The 25,996-nt window shown below is 41.9% G+C and overlaps 1 protein-coding gene across 1 annotated transcript in view; it reads right to left on the bottom strand.

The window, feature by feature from the left end:
- Positions 1-7,944: 7,944 nt before the first annotated feature.
- LOC307031193 (protocadherin-1-like) overlaps positions 7,945-25,996 on the bottom strand; it is a 238,401-nt gene continuing 220,349 nt past the window's right edge. The window contains 1 exon segment of the mRNA XM_079668078.1: positions 7,945-10,455. Within this exon segment, the coding sequence (XP_079524204.1) occupies positions 10,031-10,455 (425 nt within the window). The 3' untranslated portion in view covers positions 7,945-10,030.

Raw genomic sequence — 25,996 nt, 5'->3', positions numbered from 1 at the left:
CCAGCTGACGCCAACAGGCAGGAACAGGGAAACAGAACACTGAGAGCACAGCAGCCAAGAGGTGCATTCACACCTCAGTACTTTTCCCATAAAGGTTCATGAGAACTTAGTTCATCAGAACTCTCTAGTTCTGATGAACTAAGTACAGATCGCGTTCACACCGGAATAAGTCCCTGAGGGAGGATTTGGCAAATGAAGCCGCTGACGTCACTTCTTCTTCTTCAGCTTTGGGTTTACTGGCAGGCCGCAAACAACTTCACCGTTATACTGCCGCCCAAAATCCCCGGCCGGAAGTCCCCGGAGTTGGGGACTGGCTTCAGTAGAAGCTGCTGGGACTCCCAGCAGCTTCTACTGAAGCCTTCCGAGTAAATCGCCAGAACGCCGACACCTCCTTGTCTCCACCGCTCCCATGTTTTATTTTGTGTTGCCATAAGCTAGTCTCTCTACGTTTCTGCGCTGGGCTAATGCTAATGCTAATAATGCTAATGCAAGGATAATAAAATGGTGGCTTCACAAAACTTTTTTTGAGTTTTACGGGGCGTGGTTTGCAATCCGCCCAGCCAATCAGAAATATAGCTCTTTTCTCACAAGAGAGCCGCATGAGAGTCCCTGCTCTCTAGCAGGGACGGAAAAGGGGGTAAAAAGGTTCTCATTAACTAATTTTTGTTCCGGCTCTTTTTGGTGTGAACGCGACATTTCGGAACTTTACCGGAACTAAAGTGGGAAAAGTGCTGCGGTGTGAACGCGGCTAAGGTTACAGGTGCCTGTGCTCAGTCAGGACGGCATGGGCTTTGGAAAATATTTCCCCAACACAAATTATAAATCTGTAAGTCTTTAAAGTGTTTTAGAACATTTAATTAAATAAGTACCAAAATGGTACCTTTCCAAATGGAGCATTTCAAATGGACTGCATTTTAATTGTTAATTGTGTGTTTAGAAATACAAAATGACATTAGAGGTAAAGTTACTGCCTGTTAGAGTGAATACTTTCCTCTCAATCCTGACAAACACTCTGATATCTGATCAGTAACATTTCCCTTTAATATATTTGAGAAGGTTTAGAAACATGAAGAGCTTCAGGCAGCTTTAGAAATCTACAGACGACTAATTGAGAGGAGGAGCAGCCGTGAGTTTTTTCTCTTCTATCTTTGTCGACTGAATTCTCTCCAGAATATTTACCTTTCAAAAATACATGCATACTGAATGTTCTCTGTAAGAAAGGTTGGTGCGAAAGGAGACCAAAATAACTTTAATAATGTCCAAGCATACACTTCGTATTTCATGTAGACAGAGTACACATGAAATACTGCAAATGTATATTTGTTTTTTAAGCCATAAATTAAACCATTGAGCAGAATTTCCCACATTTTCACTGAAAAATATGTATTTTATCGAAATTGTTCCTGATATCTCTCAAATTGTATTTGTATCCTAATTTTCAGCTTCATTCAACTATTATATTTGGTTTTATTTGATTTATTAACCACATGTTCACATATTCAAATGCATCGTATGGTTGAAATGGCTGACCGTCCATATTACTGTATTCTGGCCGAGTTACTCACTGTTACTAATTTCCTTATTTTTGTTGTTGGCTGGGAAGAAGAACTTTACACGGAACACTTTGAAAACCCTTGCATACCTGTATTATCAAAAATAAACACACACACACACACACACACACACACACACACACACACACACACACACACACACACACACACACAGACACACACACACACACACACCTGTCAACAGAAACACCAAAGGTCACAGAGGTCACAGAGGTCACAGAGGTTGCTTCCCTTCTCCTGGGGTTAATTGAAGTCAAAGCGTTGAGGTTAACCCGACGCTGCACCTCTCTCCTTTATCTCTAGCCAACGCAGCTCAACACAGCGTCCACCTGGCAGCATTATGGAGAGGAAAAACAGGAGTTGAAGGTGAAGCGTGGCAATGGGAAAAGGAAGGAGGAAGGAGTGGATGTGGACCTCCGAGCTGAGTGTGTAAATAATCAATCAAGACCTCTGAGCGCCGGCGTTAAATCACAGGAGGGGAGTGACGGTGAACTCTAGATCTCTGTCACACGCTGGGGTGAATGATGGCTGATTTACGAGCTGGGGACCACTGTGACTGTGAGCTTTCTGAACAGGCAGATAGGACGACCATGAATCAAACCACCTTGAGAGCGGACAAATCGTCTTTTGAATCGAGACACACCCCCTCTGTCAAGGCTCCGTACGTCAAGAACAAATAGGCGAGTCCACAGATGGACCCTAAAGGGGGCGTTCGCCCATTGGCCTGCTATAGAAGAAGGACCCTTTTTGTCAAATATAATTTATAATGTTCTTTTTTAGCACAAGCACTGGAAAAAATACTGCTCCAACAACACGTCAAACAATAATGAAAACAAGGTGTTCACTAGAACAAGTGAACATTAGCTTGGTAAGATGTCTGAAATAAGAAGGGATATTTAGATAAATCACATCTTGTAATTAGCTGGAAAACTCATTTGTAACTATATTTTACCCGAATCAGGAAATGTTGTGTTACAATATAAGCCGCACATGTTCAAAAGTGTTCTGTTTTCTGATGTTAGTTTTTTAAATGTATAAAATAATATGTGTTTCATTTGAGATACAACTCAAATACCATGTTTTTGACTTAACAAGATGAAGACCCGATATCTCACTGCAGTGTTACTTCTGAAGCTATTATGTCTTAAATCAGGGGTAGAGACATATTCAGACTAGATATTATACTTCCAGATTTCCAGTTTTTGTGTAACCCAGTTCAAAAAGGGTTAACAACACAAACGTTTTTTAAAACAGAAACTCTGTGTAACAACAGTCACTTTGTTCTAAGTGTGAGTGTGGGTGTGTGTGTGTGTGTGTGTGTGTGTGTGTGTGTGTGTGTGTGTGTGTGTGTGTGTGTGTGAGGCATAGCATTACTATACTTGTGGGGACCTAAATCTGTTTACATAATCACGTGTGGGGACTCGCTTACCTTATGGGGACAAATTGGAGGTCCCCATGAGGAATCATTCATTTTAGGGTGAAGACTTGGTTAGGTTTAGGGTTAGGGTTAGGGTAAGGTTAAGGGTAAGGGTTAGGGTTAGGCATGTGTTGGTTATTGTTAAGGTTAGGATAAGTCTCCAGGAAATGCATGTACGTCAATGTAATGTCCCCTGAAGTGATGCATAAATGGTATGTGTGTGTGTGTGTGTGTGTGTGTGTGTGTGTGTGTGTGTGTGTGTGTGTGTGTGTGTGTGTGTGTGTGTGTGTGTGTGTGTGTGTGTGTGTGTGTGTGTGTGTGTGTGAAGGCCTGCTCACTGAAAGCTGAAACAGAAGGACTCCCTAATTGGTGAATCGCGGTAAATAAATGAAGAAGAGAAAGTGCATCTGTCGGCAGCACAGAGCTTCCATCAGCCTGAGGGTTAAGTAAGAGTTGAGCTCATGTGAGGAGGGTTGACTAAAATACAATGAATGACTTTGCATTTCATAAACTCCTGTAAATACAAACATTATTCAATATTCCTTTAACTCTGTCACCAAAAATAGGCATTCCAGGCATATTTTCTTTAAATTATTAACAAATGTGATATGTTTTGCATTTGAGCCCCTTCCCCTCCAACATCCTGTGCACGTGCCAGAACAAATGTATGCAGGTTCAAAAGCAAAGCCAATTAAAGGGGTCCGATTGGCTCACTAAGGCGGTTGTTTGCCTAATAAAAGAGACACTGCGACCCGTGTTTAGCAGCGTGTTTAAACTTCGAAGGCGTTGCTGCCCGCCGGCGCTGCTTTGATGTTCCCTCTGTGATTCTGGAGGTGGATGTTCACACACAACGCTGCAGAAAACAAAGTCATTTAGTCTCATATTCAGCCGTCGAGAGATAATCCCACTTGTTCCCACGGTTCTTTGTTTCAGGATGTTTTCTAGAAATGAATTCATTAGTGGGAACGAAGCAGAGGAGGGACGCCAGACTTCTAGGTTTCATTTTGTAACTTAAACAAATGGATGTGGAGTTCCAACATTTCTAAGGTGGACATTAGTTATTTAAAGGTCCCCATTATACTCTCTTTCTCATCAATATATTACAGGTCTCAGATATATATAGAACCTGTCTCTGATTGGCTGAAACACCAAACAGATCATTGCAGCATTACCCATAATCCCCTCTGTTTCAGCCCAGTTTCCAAAGTGCTGATTCTCTGTCTGATACTTTAGATGAAAATAAGGAGCCCCTCCCCACGCCCCTTTGAGAGAGATTTGGTTACAAAGAACTCAATGGAGCTCTAGGAGGAGATTCAGGTGATAAGGGGGGGGGGGGGGGGGGGGGGGGGGGGTTACCTTGGTTGCTGATTGGCTAATGGTTACACAAGACAAAACATCGTTATGACATCACAAAGTGGCCAAACTCTGATCAGCTCATTTTCAGACAGGTTTTTATAGAAATGGATCAAAAAGAGAGAGAATCTTTGTTCCTGAAACTTTCAGAGTCTCTTTCCACAGAGGGGACACATGTTGATGTAGAAGAGACATGAAGAAGAGGGGACACATTTTGATGTAGAAGAGACATGAAGAAGAGAGGACACATTTTGATGTAGAAGAGACATGAAGAAGAGGGGACACATGTTGATGTAGAAGAGACATGAAGAAGAGAGGACACATGTTGATGTAGAAGAGACATCAAGAAGAGGGGACACATGTTGATGTAGAAGAGACATGAAGAAGAGGGGACACATGTTGATGTAGAAGAGACATGAAGAAGAGGGGACACATGTTGATGTAGAAGAGACATGAGGAAGAGGGGACACATGTTGATGTAGAAGAGACATGGAGAAGAGGGGACACATGTTGATGTAGAAGAGACATGAAGAGGAGGGAACACATGTTGATGTAGAAGAGACATGAAGAAGAGGGGACACATGTTGATGTAGAAGAGACATGAAGAAGAGGGGACACATGTTGATTTAGAAGAGATATGGAGAAGAGGGGACACATGTTGATGTAGGAGAGACATGAAGAAGAGGGGACACATGTTGATGTAGAAGAGACATGAAGAAGAGGGGACACATGTTGATTTAGAAGAGATATGGAGAAGAGGGGACACATGTTGATGAAGAAGAGACGTGAAGAAGAGGGGACACATGTTGATGTAGAAGAGACATGAAGAAGAGGGGACACATGTTGATTTAGAAGAGATATGGAGAAGAGGGGACACATGTTGATGTAGAAGAGACATGAAGAAGAGGGGACACATGTTGATGAAGAAGAGACGTGAAGAAGAGGGGACACATGTTGATGTAGAAGAGACATGAAGAAGAGGGGACACATGTTGATGTAGAAGAGACATGAAGAAGAGGGGACACATGTTGATGTAGAAGAGACATGAAGAAGAGGGGACACATGTTGATGTAGAAGAGACATGAAGAAGAGGGGACACATGTTGATTTAGAAGAGATATGGAGAAGAGGGGACACATGTTGATGTAGAAGAGACATGAAGAAGAGGGGACACATGTTGATGTAGAAGAGACATGAAGAAGAGGGGACACATGTTGATGTAGAAGAGACATGAAGAAGAGGGGACACATGTTGATGTAGGAGAGACATGAAGAAGAGGGGACACATGTTGATGTAGAAGAGACATGAAGAAGAGGGGACACATGTTGATGTAGAAGAGACATCAAGAAGAGGGGACACATGTTGATGTAGAAGAGACATGGAGAAGAGGGGACACATGTTGATGTAGAAGAGACATGGAGAAGAGGGGACACATGTTGATGTAGAAGAGACATGGAGAAGAGGGGACACATGTTGATGTAGAAGAGACATGGAGAAGAGGGGACACATGTTGATGTAGAAGAGACATGAAGAAGAGGGGACACATGTTGATTTAGAAGAGATATGGAGAAGAGGGGACACATGTTGATGTAGAAGAGACATGAAGAAGAGGGGACACATGTTGATGTAGAAGAGACATGAAGAAGAGGGGACACATGTTGATGTAGAAGAGACATGAAGAAGAGGGGACACATGTTGATGTAGGAGAGACATGAAGAAGAGGGGACACATGTTGATGTAGAAGAGACATGAAGAAGAGGGGACACATGTTGATGTAGAAGAGACATCAAGAAGAGGGGACACATGTTGATGTAGAAGAGACATGGAGAAGAGGGGACACATGTTGATGTAGAAGAGACATGGAGAAGAGGGGACACATGTTGATGTAGAAGAGACATGGAGAAGAGGGGACACATGTTGATGTAGAAGAGACATGGAGAAGAGGGGACACATGTTGATGTAGAAGAGACATGAAGAAGAGGGGACACATGTTGATGTAGAAGAGACATGAGGAAGAGGGGACACATGTTGATATAGGAGAGACATGAAGAAGTGGATTTTGCACAATAGGTGACCTTTAAGAGCATTGCATGTGACCCAGACCCTAAGGTTAGAACACATACTGACACTAATGCACAATATAAAACGTTCCTACTCTTCACACACAGGGGAAGTTATCTCCTTGATTTCTCACTTTCTTTGAAGGCTTCAGGACTCAGTGTGAGACGGTGAGACTTGTTAGGGAGATTTTGTTCCGCTCCGTCTCTCACTGTGCGTTTTCCTTTCATCCATCGAGCCCCAGCTTGTGTGCATCACTACGGGTGAAACCCTCCCATTACCCATTAACACGGGGCTCAGAACGAATGAACTTCCTCCCGCTTTCACCGGCGCAAATGATCGGCGGTAATGTGCAGAGCCTCGGGTTGTAATCATGCTTTCTGTGGCGGGTGTTGGTGGACTGAAGCATGTTCAGGTGTTATTAATCCTGCAGCTCCACCACCCCCCCCCCCCCCTCGCTAACAGGTTTAATAAATACTTCTGCTAAATGCCAAATTGCTTGGCCTCACACTGAGGGGGTACAGAGGTGGGAACTAACGAGAGGCAACGCTGACCAGAGAGATCTTCCTTCAGGCTCGAAAACACAGCAGGGAAACGTACTTTCCACAAACACACACTCTCTCACACACCACAGCTGTGCAGAGGTGGATTGAGACTCACTGCTGAAACCACAACAGACAGTTTAACACCTCTTTTGTGTATTTACTTACTAAGTCTTTGTGTTCTAGCAATGGTTATGTGATTATGTGTTTTAAGGGTTAGGGTAAGATATTTTAACGATTGGCTCTGTACAGAGGGTGAGACATTTAATCTAGCCGCACCATCAGAATAACTCAAACTGAAATTCGACTTTGGTTTGATCGTCTACCAGGTTCAGTATGTCCAAAACAAATTGGAGAAAAAATCCAAACTCATAACTTATGCGCATTTTTTAATAACAATAAATCTGATCATTCATATTCCTCAAAGGATTCAAATACAAAATGTTGGGCTGATGCTCCTGCCTCTAGCGCACATTTCTAAACTTAAGCTTGCTGAGACATATTGACTTATCATTTGGTCCTTAACCAGGTTCAGTATCTCCGTGGAAACGGGGCAGGTTGTAGTTACATTAACGGTTAATATTCACGTTTCCCAGAGGATGAAAAGACCCTGATCTTTCTTAATTTGACGCTTCGGCTTTCACTCAAATACCCAAAGGAAATCATCAGCATGCCCGCGGACATTTCTGCTCCTCAGAGGATGAACCCTTTTGAATTAAATGACCTCTAAACCAATCTGCTAGCAGCGCACCATTACATTATGTTCCACTCATTTCCAGGCTCTAAGAAAACCTTTGCATTGAAGGTTATAATTGATTCATCGCTAATTGATAAGTCACCATTGCACAGTAACTCTATCAACCCAAAGACATGCAGGTTAGGGTGATTCGAAAATGAAAAAGAAAACACATCGATGAACAAAGAGCCAATTACTGTCTGACGGTTCGGATTGACCTCAAAACGTACACACGATGGATCAAACAAAAAACTGGCCAATTCACTTTTTCTTGATAGACTATTTTTAATTTCATCTCCACAACGATCACTCAGCCTAAAGACATAGCTATATAAAAACTTTTAAACGTCCCACATGTGAAAGTTTGTTTGACATATTTTTACAAGGTACTCATACTGTAGGTGGAAAAAGTTGAAATATTGATAAATGAAGGATATTTTTATACAGAGAAAACCAAAATACATGTTTCGAATGTGACTTTTTTTTTGGATAGCTTTCCGTGTCAATAAAGTTAACCTTCACACACATGTTTGGTTTTGCTTTCATGGTATACTACTGACAAGAGCATTAATAATACAATATGTACTCAGCTTTGACCGATCCCCTGGCTTCGTTCGGCTATGAATGGTTTGATATCGGTGCGCATGGTTTCGACCCTTCTTTCACCCTAATTGATCCGAGTAGTAAAGTTGTAGAGCGTTTTAAAATAAAGAGTCTTGTGTTTGTAACTCGGCACCGTCGGTGATGCTCAAGAGTCGAGGGTTCCTGCAGTGGGAGGCGTCGTTCCTCTGTACATGCAGAAGTTTCAGTCCATCAATCGGAAGTTACATGAAGCTCTGCAGACCAGATCCACGCTCACAGCCACAGCAGTTCCCTCTGTCACTGTTCGTAGTATTTACAGCTCTGTACACTGAAAAAAGACCTCTTCACAGCAAAAAGAAAAACATTAACAGACCTGAAAAAACTGCAACTCCGGAGGTTAGAAAACAGCTGCGTTCCTACAAACGTCTTATGTTGACGACAAGCTGTTCCTGATAAAAACCGAGCCTGGTTGATTTGATGCAACACGGCTCGGAAAAATGTATTTCCCGGAGGCTTCGGAGACGACAGAGAAAAAAAAACAAAAAAACAAATCAAACAAATCCAAAAAGATATTCAGGATAGATAGCATTACAGAGTATACTTAAGTAGGATTTACAAACAGTTCTTTCCTTCTCCTCCCCGAAGGTGTTTTTTATTTTTCTGTTCCAACACAGCAACAAAGCCTAAAGCAACGCACAAAAATCCAACTCAAATACGTGAGTAGCTAAATAGTTTCCCATTAAATTATCACAACGATGTGGCGTAGTTTACATTCCTTCCGCAGCAGCAGTCGCCGCGTGTTTTGCTTCGATTGATTTCATTCTATTTTACATTTGATTGGTTTCTAGAGGAGGGTGGAGGAGGCAGTGGGTGGAGGTGGGCGAGGGTCTAAAGCCTTGTCTGGTGGATGCAGTTATAAAAAGGAAGAAAGGGGCGTTGGTAGTATTTTAGGCACAGGGGGCGAAGGTGAGGGGGCGGGACTTGTGGTTTTTGCGAGCAGCGACGGGGGAAAATCAGGTGAATGTAACCGATCTGGTTTGACGTCACAATTATCTCTGCGTTGTGATGTGTAATTGTAAATTGTTTATTTTTATATATTAATTTACAACAAAAAAAAAACGAATTTGCCACCATGGATAAATGTATATCTGTTCAAGCAGGGGCGTCCAATCTTTTTTCACCGAGGGCCACATACAGAAGGGCTGGGCCACTCACTAGAGGTGTATCGCCTCATAAGTTCAGTTATAAGTTAACAAAATCAATCAAATGTCGGTAAAGGATGCTCGTGAGTGTTGGCAGCTCATCCCTTAAAACAGAAGCCTCAGATCGATTATAATAAGGAGGAATAGGAAGGGTCTATTTCAAGCTTGTTGTATATGTTAGAAAATGTTTCCAAATGTATATTTAAGAAGTACAATATAAGACAAGCACACGTTTCATTTGTGGCCCATATTCCATTATACTTTTTCAATTTGCTAAGGGCCGATTCAATGGTCCCCATTTGGCCCCCGGGCCGTAGTTTGGACACCCCTGTGTTAAATATGTTAATTTAATTATTTAGAATGTTGTGTATGCTTCCTGAGTCGGCTTCAGGAGAGGTGTCGATGTAGAAAAGCTGGTGAAGCCATTTCCTGCTGTAATTATTATATTCTGTTTTGCACAGATAATAAATCCTGTCGTTTTATTTGACACAACGCATAGATAAATGTGGCGTCACACCAGACCGGTTACACGTAGGGAGGTGGTTTTAACGTGGAACTCTTCGCCCCTCACAGGTAGATTTCCCTCTTGGAGGTCTGGCCGGTTGGAGTCGTGGCGGAGTGAAACTCGACCGCCTGGCTCAACGGGATGTCTTCGCGCTCACAGTCTTTTCCGGACGGGTCTCCAGAGTAGGCACTGCTGTAGGGGGTCATGAACCGCATGTTGGCCACTTTGGATCCACCTCCAGAACCTCCAGTACCCGTCCCACGGTCCTCCGTCAGAGGCTTGGGGCTGCCGTTGGCCATCAGCTGCTCCTGCCCCTCCATTTCCTGGTAAGGCACGAAGGTGGAAACCTTGGAGGGGGCATTCAGGGACACCTTGCGAGTGGGGGAAGGCTCGCCGCCCGGCATCCAGCAGGAGTCAGAGTGGCCGAACTCGGTGCATTCGTGGGTGCAGTTACCGGTCATCGCCACGTCGGGGAGAGGCCTGAGGTCTGGAAACACAGAGATACAAAGAAAGGATGAGTAACGTGAACATATACAGATCTTCAAATAGAAAATAAAACAGAGAAGGTGGGAAATGGAGATGAAGTCGGTGTGTAGAGTTCAACCAGGAAGTGGCAACTATTTATTATTTCTTAGTCATTGTTTTTTACAGTATGTTATCCAGTATGAGTAACGTGGAAGAGACAGAACATAAGATTTACTTTATTGATCTGAATTTGGGACATTTTTATCACAGAAGCATGTTAAAACAAGGCATTGCACATAATAATAATAAATATAAAATAAAACAGATAAGGGGGAAAATCGAGATGAAGTCGTTGTGGTATTTACTAATGGGATAACCCAATCCTTCCGATGGAAAATCGACCGAACAGTCGTCCCAAATGTTGTGACTCCTTTACAGAACAAGCTCTACTCTATTGCATTTTTTTGTAGTGAAACGGCTGTGGCTCAATGGATAGAGTGCTGGACTTCGAATCAGGGTGTAGCAAGTTCGAGTCCCACTGCAGTCAGCATGTCATTGTGAACCTGAGACGCTTCACCCCAAATTGTTCTTGTGGGGATTGTCCACAGTACTGAATGTATGTTAGTCGCTTTGAATAAAAGCGTTTAACAAAATGACGTGTAATGTTTAACGTTAGGTGAAGCTATGCGGAAGTGCTTTAAACCTGCATTCTCTCTTATATCCAGCAGGGGGCGACAAATGGTTGCAGTCACTTATATCGACGTCTACGAGAAAATGACCCTACTTATAGCTTAATTCGTTATGTCAGTCAATTATTATAATTACATACAGCATATTTATTTTGTAATTAATGGTAACACTTGACAGGAGGTTATGCTTTAAGGCGGGGCTACTGTTTGATTGACAGTGTTTTGACTTCTTTAAAGTTGCCAACAAAACGTCTTTTCCAGCATTTGGTTGTACATTTGGTTTCTAAAAAGCAAGATGGCGACGGTTAAAATACCAAACTCGAGGCTTCAAACTAATGGGATAAACTAATGTTACTCTGTTCCAGGTGTTTAGTGTCAGGAGTTGAAATGCCCAGAAGCGTTTTCTGTCTTTTATTTGATTGTTTCCCCCCCGCTTTGGGTATATTTGTGTTGTGTCTGTTTTGATGCTTGTTTGCACTTTGATTGTGTTTTCTGGGGGCAATTTCCTTTGAGATAATAAAGTTAACTGTACTGTTTTTCAGAAGACTGGTAGAGGTTAGACGGGTAAACATTTGTATTTCAGTGTGTAAAGACCTCTGTAATGTTGTTTTGATCCTTCCTAACATCCGACACACCTGCCAGTTCAGCTGCTTGGCAGGAGCTGGTGATAATGATTAATACTGACTTTAGAGTCAAATTCCTCGTATGTGTGAACCTACCTGGCAATAAACCCGTTTCTGATTCTGATCCCTATATCCACACACACAGCTCTCAATTAGAAGGAAATTAATTAAAGCTCAGTGCGTATTTTTAAAGTCAGTAATAGTTCGCAAAATGCCAGGAACGTTTGCTTGATTTGTCGCTGAAAGACGGAAACCACATATCAAACACGGGGCGCTGAGCGTGAAACAGGATCAGCTGATTTAAAGAAGGAAGGAACTAAAGCGGTAATTATGTGGCACAAACAGCCAATTAAGGCAAAAATAACACTGCAGCTGTTTTTTCCTCAACATGACAGAAACAGAGGATTCCACATGTGTCTATTTTCTAATATCAATGGATTTTTTTGATACTGATTCCTCCCTTTCTCCCCTTTCTTTTTACCTTTAATGCCGGCGCCCTGGAGACAGACAGAAACCGACAGACAAAGAGACGCAGGGCTGAGTTCGCATTTAAAGAATCACAGCTTTGAATAGCAAAAGGTCAGAGATGGAAGCAGAAATATCAATGCGTATGCAGAAAGTAACCTTTCTTCTGTGCGTGACATTAGATCATTCGTTGATACCCGAGGCTGGGGGCTTATGGAAGGTGGGTGCCGGGTCCTCACGAGGAATGGCGCTTATTTCCCAAAATGCCCTCTGCTTCATGCATAATTTAAATTCATTGCCTCCTTTTTTCCAGCTAAAGTCGGCTTTTCTGCCTGTTTGCGGAGTTGATGTGTACAGTTTAATCCCGGGGAGTGCTGAGTAGCGGCGACTCCCCCCCCCCCCCCACCCACACATTCTCACGGCCGCCGCTGGATTTTAGTTTTTAAGCACTTCCCATGCAAAAAAGCAAGGTGCTTGCAGAAATGTTAAGTCATGTGTGAGCGGCTGCTGAGTTCAGAGCGGCTGTTTAATAAGTGCTTTGCCTCTGAGCGTGGTGTCAGCAGGAGGCTTATAGAGCGGCACGGCTGAACAATCTGCAAACTAAACTCACCGAGACGACAACAGAAGAGAAAAGACTTGGCAGTCCAACTACTGCTGTGACCTCTGACCCCTGACTTTGTGTCTAAATGCCTCTGGTTTGGCCACAAGCTGTTCTAGAAGCAAGTTTCTGAAAATACATCGAACATTCTCTGTCAAGGGAAGTTGGAGTAATGTTGACAAGTAATCCATATGGGTCATTTCAGAATTGTGGTTACATTTGGTGTCCCAGCAAAAACAATGTTAATTATATATATATATATATGTTTTTGTGACAGCTATTTAAAATTGCTAAGATATTAAATAATATTCTTGGCCGGCTAACCAATCAGGGCACACTGGGCTCTGGTTTCAGACAGAGGGTGAAAAGAGGTGCTGCAGCACAGACAGCATGAGAACAATAAATAGCTTTTTGAACATTAAAGCATGGAGACATGTCCCAGTAGAGACACTACATACTGATATACACCTGAACATCAGCAGGAGAGCACTCTTTAAAGTAGAGACACTACATACTGATATACACCTGAACATCAGCAGGAGAGCACTCTTTAAAGTAGAGACACTACATACTGATATACACCTGAACATCAGCAGGAGAGGACTCTTTAAAGTAGAGACACTACATACTGATATACACCTGAACATCAGCAGGAGAGGACTCTTTAAAGTAGAGACACTACATACTGATATACACCTGAACATCAGCAGGAGAGGACTCTTTAAAGTAGAGACACTACATACTGATATACATCTGAACATCAGCAGGAGAGGACTCTTTAAAGTAGAGACACTACATACTGATATACACCTGAACATCAGCAGGAGAGGACTCCTTAAAGTAGAGACACTACATACTGATATACACCTGAACATCAGCAGGATAGGACTCTTTAAAGTAGAGACACTACATACTGATATACACCTGAACATCAGCAGGAGAGGACTCTTTAAAGTAGAGACACTACATACTGATATACACCTGAACATCAGCAGGAGAGGACTCTTTAAAGTAGAGACACTACATACTGATATACAACTGAACATCAGCGGGAGAGGACTCTTTAAAGTAGAGACACTACATACTGATATACACCTGAACATCAGCAGGAGAGAACTCTTTAAAGTAGAGACACTACATTCTGATATACACCTGAACATCAGCAGGAGAGGACTCTTTAAAGTAGAGACACTACATACAAATATCATCCTGACAATGAGCATATGTCCTCTTAAACTCCCTTTTGTATTTTTAAATAACCTTATATCATATTGTGATTGCACTTTCCTGATTGCAGTAGATTTGTCCTAAGCGAATAAAAGCATCAGCCAATCAGGAAACAGTACGAGTGTCACCTACACTTGTTATAAAATGATGAAACACAGAGGTTCTGGTAATCCTTTCTCCCTCAACAAATCGCAACAATTTATCCCATTGATAATCCAAATGAGAGTGAAATCAGCTTCAGTGTGAGACACAAACACATTTTTTTTCTACAGTTCTTTCCCCTTTTGCACATTTTTTAAATGTTAATACGCTGCCGTCAACAAACTACGGTTGCGTTCAAATTGTCAATTTTGCCAAGTGTCAGCCATGATTAGAGCTGTTTGGATTATAGACGATAAGGAAGGAGCTTCAATGCTTCCTTTATCATCTCCTTCAGCTTAGGATACACTGGACAATGTATCCCATTGATAATCAGCATGAGAGCTAAAACAGCTTCAGTTTGAGAGCATTGAACAGAAAAGGATGTCCGTCCATTTCTGTGTCCACTGCACGAACAGCTTAAAAGCTACTGGTCGGATAACCCCTGGAGTTTCGCCTTCTGTGTCCCTTGTTATTATCCCAGGCAATGCTCCAGACTGACCTGAGGCCCTCCGATTCCCCGGGGCCAGAAGAGCTCCAGGCTTCCTGTGTGACAACTGGTCTGTGCTAATTTAAAGGAGACCTATCATGCAAAATGCACTTTTTACGTCTTGTAAACATGAATATGTGTCCCCGGTGTTCTAGGGAACTCACCAAGTGTCAGAAAACACAACCCTCTCTATTTTCCTCCATACCCAAATCTCTTAAAAAGGGGCTGCAACGGATCTGATACAGACTGATCCAGATTTGAACGCTTCTATGATGTCACAGAAGTGGGGCTACGGCTATTGGGCCAACTCCACCAATCAGGAGGAGACAGCCACGGACATTGCCGTTGGAAAGCGCTGGAGACGCTGTAGTACATATGCCAGGCCTGTAGGTGGTGCTGTTCTCACAGAATCAGCCCATGAGGAAAAGACAGTGTTAGATTGAGCGAAATGAGGAATGGCTAAAATGCATGATCTGTTTGGTATTTTGAAAAATAAAAAGTATAAATATGCCTTATATAGGTATGGTCCTACAATATATTATTCAAATATAGCATGATAGGTCCACTTTAATTGAAAATTTGTCTGGGATTATGCGCCACTAAAGCACAATATCAACAAATAGGCGTAAACACAGCCCTAGTTTCCGAGCCAGTGAGCACATCTATCAGCCCATGCTTTCCCTCTCATTCCGTCAGCAGTTATATTACTCAGAATAAAAAAAAGCCTCCGGTAAACACCTCAATCAGAGAAAAGAACTGGCTGATTCTGAAGGAAATGTACTTTGAAAGGGCTTTGGAATCCATCTAAAGCGTAGAAATTGTGTCACATCAAGCCTCTTACGTTTTATTTTCTGAGTGTCAGTCCTCTTTGTGCGGAGTTCATTCACAGATGTTCCTCCCGCAACACTCCCCACTCTGTCTGTTTGTGTTTTGTCACTTATACTGTACGAGCTCTCTGACACTAAAGCGCCTTCCTCAGGGGAGCCATTTCGAGCAGGTTATGTTTACGAGAACACGAGGAGATAAACATGGAGCTCACCTTCTGTTCAGTCTCTCCTGCACGATCTGATCTAAATGATGCTTCAGTTCAACCTGTCTGCTTCACGCCTCATCTACTCTGAAAGCATGCAAGTAATGTCTCAATATGGCGCGTATGCAAACTCAAATGCATGCATATAAAGAATGTAAGAAAAAAGTATGTATTTGACCTCTTTCTCACACTAGTTTTCTTTAGTTCTTACCCCTTTTGCATGTTTTCCAAGTGGTATTACGCTGCGGTCAACAAACCAGCGATGCGGTTGAATTGTCTGCTTCATGCCTCATTTCTACTGAAAGCTTGCAAGTTATGTCACAAATATGTACACTAGAAAAGTGCAAATCTGATAAATGAGGAAATGCATACACAATGCAATAAAAAAGTATGTTTTTGGACTTTTTCCACTTTCTCTCACACTAGTTTTCTTTAGTTCTTTCCACTTTTTCAGTGGTATTACGCTGCGGTCAAAAAACTAGGGTTGAGGTCGAATTGTCAATTTTAGTCAGGAGTGTTCCTAATGGAGTAAACTCAAAGTGTCCGCCATGATAAGAACTGTTTGGATTCTCTAGACCAGGGGTGTCAAACTCAATTTCATGTCGGGCCACGTCAGCATTATGGTTGCAATCAAAGGGCCAGTTGTAACTTTAAGACTATATCAATATATAATATATATAACATAATGTATTATATTACATTATTGCCTCTGCATTGGATTATTATCGGATGGGGTAATAACTTCATAATTAACTACGTCTGAAAGCAGAAGTCCAGGGCAAATAATTGCAAGTCTCTTCAGTGCGCATGTCACAAAATGAGATGCATTGTGGGACATGTAGTTTATTGGCAACGTGATTCTGTAAAGCGGCATGTAACCGTATAACAAACGTATTATATTATTTGCAAGCTCTTGCAGGGCCACATCAAATTAAGTCGCGGGCCGGATTTGGCCCCCGGGCCTTGAGTTTGACACCCCTGCTCTAGATGATAAGAAAGGACCTTCAATGCTTCCATTATCATCTCCCTTAGCTCAGGATACACTGGACCATCCTTTGTCCCACAATATCTTGTAGTCGCAATATTTACTGTGAGGAAAACCTTCGGGAAATGAGCAATCTTGACCAACAAACGCAGATCATAATAATAATAATAATAATAATACATGTGACTTGTATAGCGCTGTAAGTTAAGCTGCTTTAAGGGAAGATCAACAGCAACCTAGAAGTTCAAAGTTTCCTCCACGGCAACATTACACCGATCAGAAGAAAAGCCAACCAACAAAGCAACGAGGACTAGGGTATACTAGAGACGTTGCACACGGCAGGAAAAAAAAACATGTCCTTTGATAAACTAGAGGTCAAAAATAAGTGTTAACTAAAGCAGGAGGTGTGGTTTCATGACAGTAGATTGATCAAGACAAACACAGATTTGTTAAGTGTGTAGCATGTCTGTATTTAACTTGAAAAACAAAGGGCTGACTTCTGGAAGATTCCTCAATATGCTCTTGACATTTGACTCGACGGTTTTAAAAAACAGAATGGGGGGTTGACTGGAGCTCGACCCTGCTCACAGCCATTTGTAGCTTAATCAGAGGATTTAGTGCTAAGCTGACGGGGGTCGTGTTCGTCCTAATTAAGAACAAGAACTAATTGGCTCTGGTTTGAGATGAGGCTAATTGGCGAGCGTGACGAGGGGGAAGAGTTTGGGCGGTTAGGGTGGGTTGTGGCCGGCATGTAAGATCAATAACGATTTTGACTAATAAGGTCTTCCTGTGGTGGTGTGCATGACCACTCACCTCCAGCCCTGAGCTTCATCAAAGCAGATATACGAGATGATCAGATGCTGATGAAGCGGCTTTTTACTGCCACGGACTCTCATTAGTGACTGAAGCACAGCGTGATGTAAAAACGTTGTCACGTCAAGAACAAAATACAGACATTGATGTATTGCTTCGTAAGATCTAATTTTATGTAAACGCATATCTTTTCCTTTGAGCGCAGCATCCTTGGGGGATCTTTTGGGAGTTGACCTCCATGTGGGTAGCAACATCGCTTTGTTAACCACGGTTGAAAGAACCCCTTATGCTGCTTTCACATATGTAACATTCCCATATACCAAAGACCATTACCAAAGGTTGTTTTAATATTTCACAAATAAAGACTCATTCGATGTAAGAGCTGTTTTAGAGGCAACCTCTTAATTGGATGAGCTGACAAGAATCCTGCAAGATCATTAGCTTTTATAAAGTCAAACTATTGAAAGGCTTTCTTTGTATTTCGGCCAAGTTGCAAGGTCTTAATAATGCTATGTTTGCCGCATCACTGCATTTAGTATCTCCTTCTTATCAGTGCTTTAACAACCCATACCAATGGTGAGTGAAGAACAAAAGCAAGAACCCTGACCTAGCATCCATGTAGCCGAAAGAATGACGTCCATATTCGACAATTACTTCAAATGCTCAACCAATATTGATATTATTAAAGCTGGCTGCTATTTCACTGCCTAGCACACTGTTTAATCATTTTATAACCAACTTCTACTATCCTCATTTATAATGTTCACATGCTTGTGATAATGCTCCCACTTGTTTTTATACCATTTGATTTTCATGTTATCAATGCCTGCTTCTTGATCTCATTTGTTTGGGTTTTGATTGTACTCTTTTATTTTGCCCTTTTATCTCCAATAGATCTTATGATGCAGGTTTCCAAGATGTTGGACGTCTGATTCTGATACAATGCAAACCTTTGAAGCCTTTTACATTCCCCACAAAATAATAACGGTGCTGAGATTGGGATGTAGGACTGAAATGTAAGACACTGGACTTTTTGTAACCTTTCCCAACTGTTTGAGTTGCCAAACCCTAACCCTAACCCAAAACCTAACCCAAACCCTAACCCTAACCCTAACCCTAACCCTAACCCTAAATCAACGTGTGTTTGGTGGTTGTCTGTGTTGTTTCATGAACCATAGAGGGTTTCAGCTGCAGCATCAGTACCATTGATTTCTCATCAGTATTTAAGGGAAGTTTTTAAAGTTCTAGGGTAAACCCCTGGAGGAGGAAATGCTATCTCTGCAGCTCTGAAGCCTCCCCTCGGCGAGGTGCTGTCTGAGGGCCGTAACGCTGAATTCAAGGTTGCCTCTATTAGTCAGGGCTATTTAAAATGGAGTATCCCTCCTGAGTTTTTCCCCCCTGTAGCCCTTATCTGCACTCCTGAGTTCCAGTTAACCCCGGGGACCCTCGCTCGCCCTCACTGCCTCTCTCTCTGCATAATACACTACGCTACCTTGGTCACCATTTTCCGGTCAAACTAATTAGATTTCAGAGTCCCCGGTCGGGAAGATGTCAGTGGTATGAAATGGAAATAATTTCCAGATGAGTGTCTGACATTTTACGCTGTCGACAAGAGTAAAGAGCCCAGTCATATTGGCTCTCTCCTCCTCGTCTTCCCCCTTCCTCTTTTCTGCTCTACCACTTCAGTCGCAGAGATATGCTAAACCCCTCGTGCCTCAGTCCGGGGTGATAAATGGAAGCAAATGTACACAAAAGAGAGCTTCTCCTTTTTCTGCTTCTGCTTGAAGTGTTAATGTGTTTAATTACTTTGAAGTGTGTGTGTGTGTGTGTGTGTGTGTGTGTGTGTGTGTGTGTGTGTGTGTGTGTGTGTGTGTGTGTTGCAGTTAAAGCTACAGCACGAAAACCTTCAATTAATGCCTTTTCTCTGTAGATGACAATGGCTCCAATTTATCTCACAGGAACAATAGAGGAGTGAGAGGAGGTGCGCTCAAAGACATTCAGGAGAAGCTGCATACGTGCCGCTGCTTCCCCCGCTGCAATCAGTGGAGACGCCAGCAACCCACACACACACCAGGATACTGTCCTTTAAAAACATGTTGGGGACCAAGAGGACACTTTGTACCCTCTTCAAGCTAAACACACACAAACTTTCATTGGATAACTCAGTAAAAAACATTTTGAGTGGCTAAAAAGACTCTCTTAATGCCTTACATAGGGTTAGGGTTAGCCTTTGCTATTAAGTTTAAGCATGTTGCCTTGTCCAGAAAAAATAAGCTATTCAATGGATGTAGTGGTGCAGGAATGATTCCTAAACCTTTACATGAGTCAGCATTTCAGCACTTCTTGTTTCCTCGTCTTGATGTCAATGGTTTTTAAAATGTTTTTTTGGTTAGAAGCCTGAAATAAAGTCTGTGGTTAACACAAGCTGGAGAGATTTTAAACGTTTGTTCTTATACGTGCTAACAAGTGTCTAAATGAGTCGACTAAACATCATCACGGCCAACATTAGCCGCCTGTAGCTCAGCGGTGGTGACCTGAAGTCATGTGACCGTGCTGTAGTTCCTTTATAGCCCAACATTAGCCGCCTTTAGCTTAGCGGTGGTGACGTGAAGTCATGTGACCGTGCTGTAGTTCCTTTATAGCCCAACATTAGCCGCCTTTAGCTTAGCGGTGGTGACGTGAAGTCATGTGACCGTGCTGTCGTTCCTTTATAGCCCAACATTATTCGCCTTTAGCTTAGCGGTGGTGACGTGAAGTCATGTGACTGTGCTGTAGTTCCTTTATAGCCCAACATTAGCCGCCTTTAGCTTAGCGGTGGTGACGTGAAGTCATGTGACCGTGCTGTAGATCCTTTATAGCCCAACATTAGCCACCTTTAGCTTAGCGGTGGTGACGTGAAGTCATGTGACCGTGCTGTAGATCCTTTATAGCCTAACGTTAGAATTTTTTTTACGTCAGAAATGATAAAGTGATGGAAATATGTGGAGATTATCCTGCTGAGCAAATTATGGAACTATCATAAATGTTTGTTCTTTCTGTAACAATCTAAAATCCAATGGAAAAATCCCATTGGATGTGGAGAGAGGGAGATGCTAACCTCCTCATGTGTTTACAGTATATGATTGCATGGAGCTGCAACAATCCCCAGCTCCCTGCAGAATATCAGCACGACCGCAGAGCCTGATGATATTTCCAGCATAATATGATTTCCTGTATATGTAGTTTTGATTTATCCCTGAAATAACACCAGTGTTGTTGTTTTTACTGAACAGTGAAGACTCACCGCTGTAAACCTGGGTCTGTATTCATGGGCACACACAACCTCGGTACAAATCCTTCGTGCAGTAATGAGCAAACATACACACACACACACACACACACACACACACACACACACACACACACACACACACACACACACACACACACACACACACACACACACACACACACACACACACACACACACACACACACACACACACACACACACACACACACACAGGTTCCCAGTGATCCTGGTTTGTCAGTGTGCTGTACTTTCTTTGAAATATAGTGAAGTTGGTAAATATAATGACAAGGGAAATTTCTTTTTTTTCTCAATGATCTCCTTGTATTTGTATGTAGTGTCTCTACTTTAAAGAGTCCTCTCCTGCTGATGTTCAGGTGTATATCAGTATGTATTGTCTCTCCTTTAAGGAGTCCTTTCCTGTTGATGTTCAGGTGTATATCAGTATGTAGTGTCTCTACTTTAAAGAGTCCTCTCCTGCTGATGTTCAGGTGTATATCAGTATGTAGTGTATCTACTTTAAAGAGTCCTCTCCTGCTGATGTTCAGATTTATATCAGTATGTAGTGTCTCTACTTTAAAGAGTCCTCTCCTGCTGATGTTCAGGTGTATATCAGTGTCTCTACTTTAAAGAGTCCTCTCCTGCTGATGTTCAGGTGTATATCAGTATGTAGTGTCTCTACTTTAAAGAGTCCTCTCCTGCTGATGTTCAGGTGTATATCAGTATGTAGTGTCTCTACTTTAAAGAGTTCTCTCCTGCTGATTTTCAGGTGTATATCAGTATGTAGTGTCTCTACTTTAAAGAGTCCTCTCCTGCTGATGTTCAGGTGTATATCAGTATGTAGTGTCTCTACTTTAAAGAGTTATCTCCTGCTGATTTTCAGGTGTATATCAGTATGTAGTGTCTCTACTTTAAAGAGTCCTCTCCTGCTGATGTTCAGGTGTATATCAGTATGTAGTGTCTCTACTTTAAAGAGTCCACTCCTGCTGATGTTCAGGTGTATATCAGTATGTAGTGTCTCTACTTTAAAGAGTTATCTCCTGCTGATTTTCAGGTGTATATCAGTATGTAGTGTCTCTACTTTAAAGATTCCTCTCCTGCTGATGTTCAGGTGTATATCAGTATGTAGTGTCTCTACTTTAAAGAGTCCTCTCCTGCTGATGTTCAGGTGTATATCAGTATGTAGTGTCTCTACTTTAAAGAGTCCTCTCCTGCTGATGTTCAGATGTATATCAGTATGTAGTGTCTCTACTTTAAAGAGTCCTCTCCTGCTGATGTTCAGGGTTGTATCAGTATGTAGTGTCTCTACTTTAAAGAGTCCTCTCCTGCTGATGTTCAGATGTATATCAGTATGTAGTGTCTCTACTTTAAAGAGTCGTCTCCTTCTTATGTTCAGGTGTATATCAGTATGTAATGTCTCTACTTTAAAGAGTCCTCTCCTGCTGATGTTCAGGTGTATATCAGTATGTATTGTCTCTCCTTTAAGGAGTCCTTTCCTGTTGATGTTCAGGTGTATATCAGTATGTAGTGTCTCTACTTTAAAGAGTCCTCTCCTGCTGATGTTCAGGTGTATATCAGTATGTAGTGTATCTACTTTAAAGAGTCCTCTCCTGCTGATGTTCAGATTTATATCAGTATGTAGTGTCTCTACTTTAAAGAGTCCTCTCCTGCTGATGTTCAGGTGTATATCAGTGTCTCTACTTTAAAGAGTCCTCTCCTGCTGATGTTCAGGTGTATATCAGTATGTAGTGTCTCTACTTTAAAGAGTCCTCTCCTGCTGATGTTCAGGTGTATATCAGTATGTAGTGTCTCTACTTTAAAGAGTTCTCTCCTGCTGATTTTCAGGTGTATATCAGTATGTAGTGTCTCTACTTTAAAGAGTCCTCTCCTGCTGATGTTCAGGTGTATATCAGTATGTAGTGTCTCTACTTTAAAGAGTTATCTCCTGCTGATTTTCAGGTGTATATCAGTATGTAGTGTCTCTACTTTAAAGAGTCCTCTCCTGCTGATGTTCAGGTGTATATCAGTATGTAGTGTCTCTACTTTAAAGAGTCCACTCCTGCTGATGTTCAGGTGTATATCAGTATGTAGTGTCTCTACTTTAAAGAGTTATCTCCTGCTGATTTTCAGGTGTATATCAGTATGTAGTGTCTCTACTTTAAAGATTCCTCTCCTGCTGATGTTCAGGTGTATATCAGTATGTAGTGTCTCTACTTTAAAGAGTCCTCTCCTGCTGATGTTCAGGTGTATATCAGTATGTAGTGTCTCTACTTTAAAGAGTCCTCTCCTGCTGATGTTCAGATGTATATCAGTATGTAGTGTCTCTACTTTAAAGAGTCCTCTCCTGCTGATGTTCAGGGTTGTATCAGTATGTAGTGTCTCTACTTTAAAGAGTCCTCTCCTGCTGATGTTCAGGTGTATATCAGTATGTAGTGTCTCTACTTTAAAGAGTCCTCTCCTGCTGATGTTCAGGTGTATATCAGTATGTAGTGTCTCTACTTTAAAGAGTCCTCTCCTGCTGATGTTCAGGTGTATATCAGTATGTAGTGTCTCTACTTTAAAGAGTCCTCTCCTGCTGATGTTCAGGTATATATCAGTATGTAGTGTCTCTACTTTAAAGAGTCCTCTCCTGCTGATGTTCAGGTGTATATCAGTATGTAGTGTCTCTACTTTAAAGGGTCCTCTCTTGCTGATGTTCAGGTGTATATCAGTATGTAGTGTCTCTACTTTAAAGAGTCCTCTCCTGCTGATGTTCAGGTGTATATCAGTATGTAGTGTCTCTACTTTAAAGAGTCCTCTCCTGCTGATGTTCAGGTGTATATCAGTATGTAGTGTCTCTACTTTAAAGAGTCCTCTCCTGCTGATGTTCAGGTGTATATCAGTATGTAGTGTCTCTACTTTAAAGAGTCCTCTCCTGCTGATGTTCAGGTGTATATCAGTATTTACTGTCTCTACTTTAAAGAGTCCTCTCCTGCTGATGTTCAGGTGTATATCAGTATGTAGTGTCTCTACTTTAAAGAGTCCTCTCCTGCTGATGTTCAGGTGTATATCAGTATGTAGTGTCTCTACTTTAAAGAGTCCTCTCCTGATGATGTTCAGGTGTATATCAGTATGTAGTGTCTCTACTTTAAAGAGTCCTCTCCTGCTGATGTTCAGGTGTATATCAGTATGTAGTGTCTCTACTTTAAAGAGTCCTCTCCTGCTGATGTTCAGGTGTATATCAGTATGTAGTGTCTCTACTTTAAATAGTCCTCTCCTGCTGATGTTCAGGTGTATATCAGTATGTAGTGTCTCTACATGTCTCCATGCTTTAATGTTCAAAAAGCTCTTTATTGTTCTCATGCTGTCTGTGCTGCAGCACCTCTTTTCACCCTCTGTCTGAAACCAGAGCCCAGTCTGCTCTGATTGGTTAGCTGGCCGGGTCTGTGATTGGTCAACCGCTTAGACATGTCCCGCCCCTTAGCCTATCACGAACTATGTATCAGAGAGCTAGCCAATAGAAGCGTGAGTGTTACATACTGATGTTACTATTTCCAGGAACTTACATGCACTAAAACCAAGAGAACACATACACCCCAAAAAGCAGAATAGGGACTCTTTAAAGAAACTCATCATGTTTGTGATGTGCTTTCAGTCGTTATGCTAAGCTGAGCTAATCACAACCAGCACAAAGACATGAGATTTATTTCAAAGTACAATTGTGTTCCTCAGTTTTTATAACCAGAAGCGTGTTGTGTTCTCCGCTCTTCACAAGAGGACCGCTAACTGTAATGATTGGTGTCCTCTTGCAGCAGAAATACAACTTTTTTTGATCATGTCTATATTTCCTCCCCCCCCCCCTCTCTCGTCTCTGACCCCCCAGTCTGGCGCTGTGGAAACCTTGCCGGCTCTAATTAAACTTTGGGCAGATTATAACTTTGCCTTGTCAGTCTTTATTCATGCTTAAACAAGTTATTACTTTTTGAGAAATTAAATTAGCCGGCAATTAATTAATCGACACAGAGCTGGGAAAAGAGGACGATAGGGGGAGGGAGATGAGGGGGAGATGAAAGTGGAGGAAAGGAAGACAGGAAAGAGGAGGGGGAGAGGAGTCGGGGTTTGGCAGAAAATGAAGGAAACGGAGACAGAATTAAAAAAAAGGAGAATTACAGATATTTAAATGTCATCTGTTCTTTCGCTAATTAGCAGGAGAGAGCGATGAAGATGAACATCTTTGTTTTTCTTCCAAACATCAACATTTGATGCTTTCTGAAGCCTCCTCTTCCTCCACCTTCTTCCTCCCGCCTGATGCAGAGGAGTCATTGAACATACAAGCGCTCCTCCCCTTCTCCTCGTTTCCAAAATCCAAAATAATTTAACCTCAGACTTGTTCTGAATTTATAAAATAGAGAAAATAGGATGATAAATGAGGTTTTAGACAAAAAATATCAACATTGTTATTACTTTAAATCGTCATTGTTCAACTTATCATTTTTTTGTAAAAATTGGTTCCATAGCTAGCGTATTATAACGTTTCTTTACAAGTTTCTAATAAAACAGTAATTAAAAAGTAGGAAAACATATTTTGAAGACCATGTATTGTGTTCCAGGTTTTGTTATTAGTCATTGAAGCGTTATAACATTCTCCAACGGCTGAATTATGCAATCAAATGCAAATATACTACATATTTTTACACACATCTTCCCAAGTGTTATTCATGCATTGGTAACTTTAGGATGTCCACTCATTAAACTCAAGTGAAAACAGAAAGACAAGCTGTGAGTCTGTCACTGTTGTTTCATCAGACGCTGATGCAACGCCACCGCCGGCTTCAACTCTAACTTTGACTGTTTACAACGACTTCCTGCAAACAAGCCGGCGCTTCCTGCCGTGCAGCCGTCCGCAAGCTCTCTGATAATGAATGTGCACCGTGCTACACCGTCATGAAAAACATTGCATTTGAAGCTTTCAGCATCGTATCCGAGCTAGAGCTTCGAGAACTAACGTTTTTATTTGTAGCGTTTTGTGTTTGCGGCGGCTGAGAATGAACCAGAGCAAGTGCAATAGAAAGAGCCAGAAGCTATATCAAGAACAATAACACAACGGCTTCTCCTGGACATTAATATTTGAACGTGTGTGTGTGTGTGTGTGTGTGTGTGTGTGTGTGTGTGTGTGTGTGTGTGTGTGTGTGTGTGTGTGTGTGTGTGTGTGTGTGTGTGTGTGTGTGTGTGTGAGG

The sequence above is a fragment of the Notothenia rossii genome (genome assembly GCF_949606895.1).
Source record: "Notothenia rossii genome assembly, chromosome: 3".
Classification (NCBI taxonomy): Eukaryota; Metazoa; Chordata; class Actinopteri; order Perciformes; family Nototheniidae; genus Notothenia; species Notothenia rossii.
This window is presented reverse-complemented; position numbering and strand designations above follow the sequence as displayed.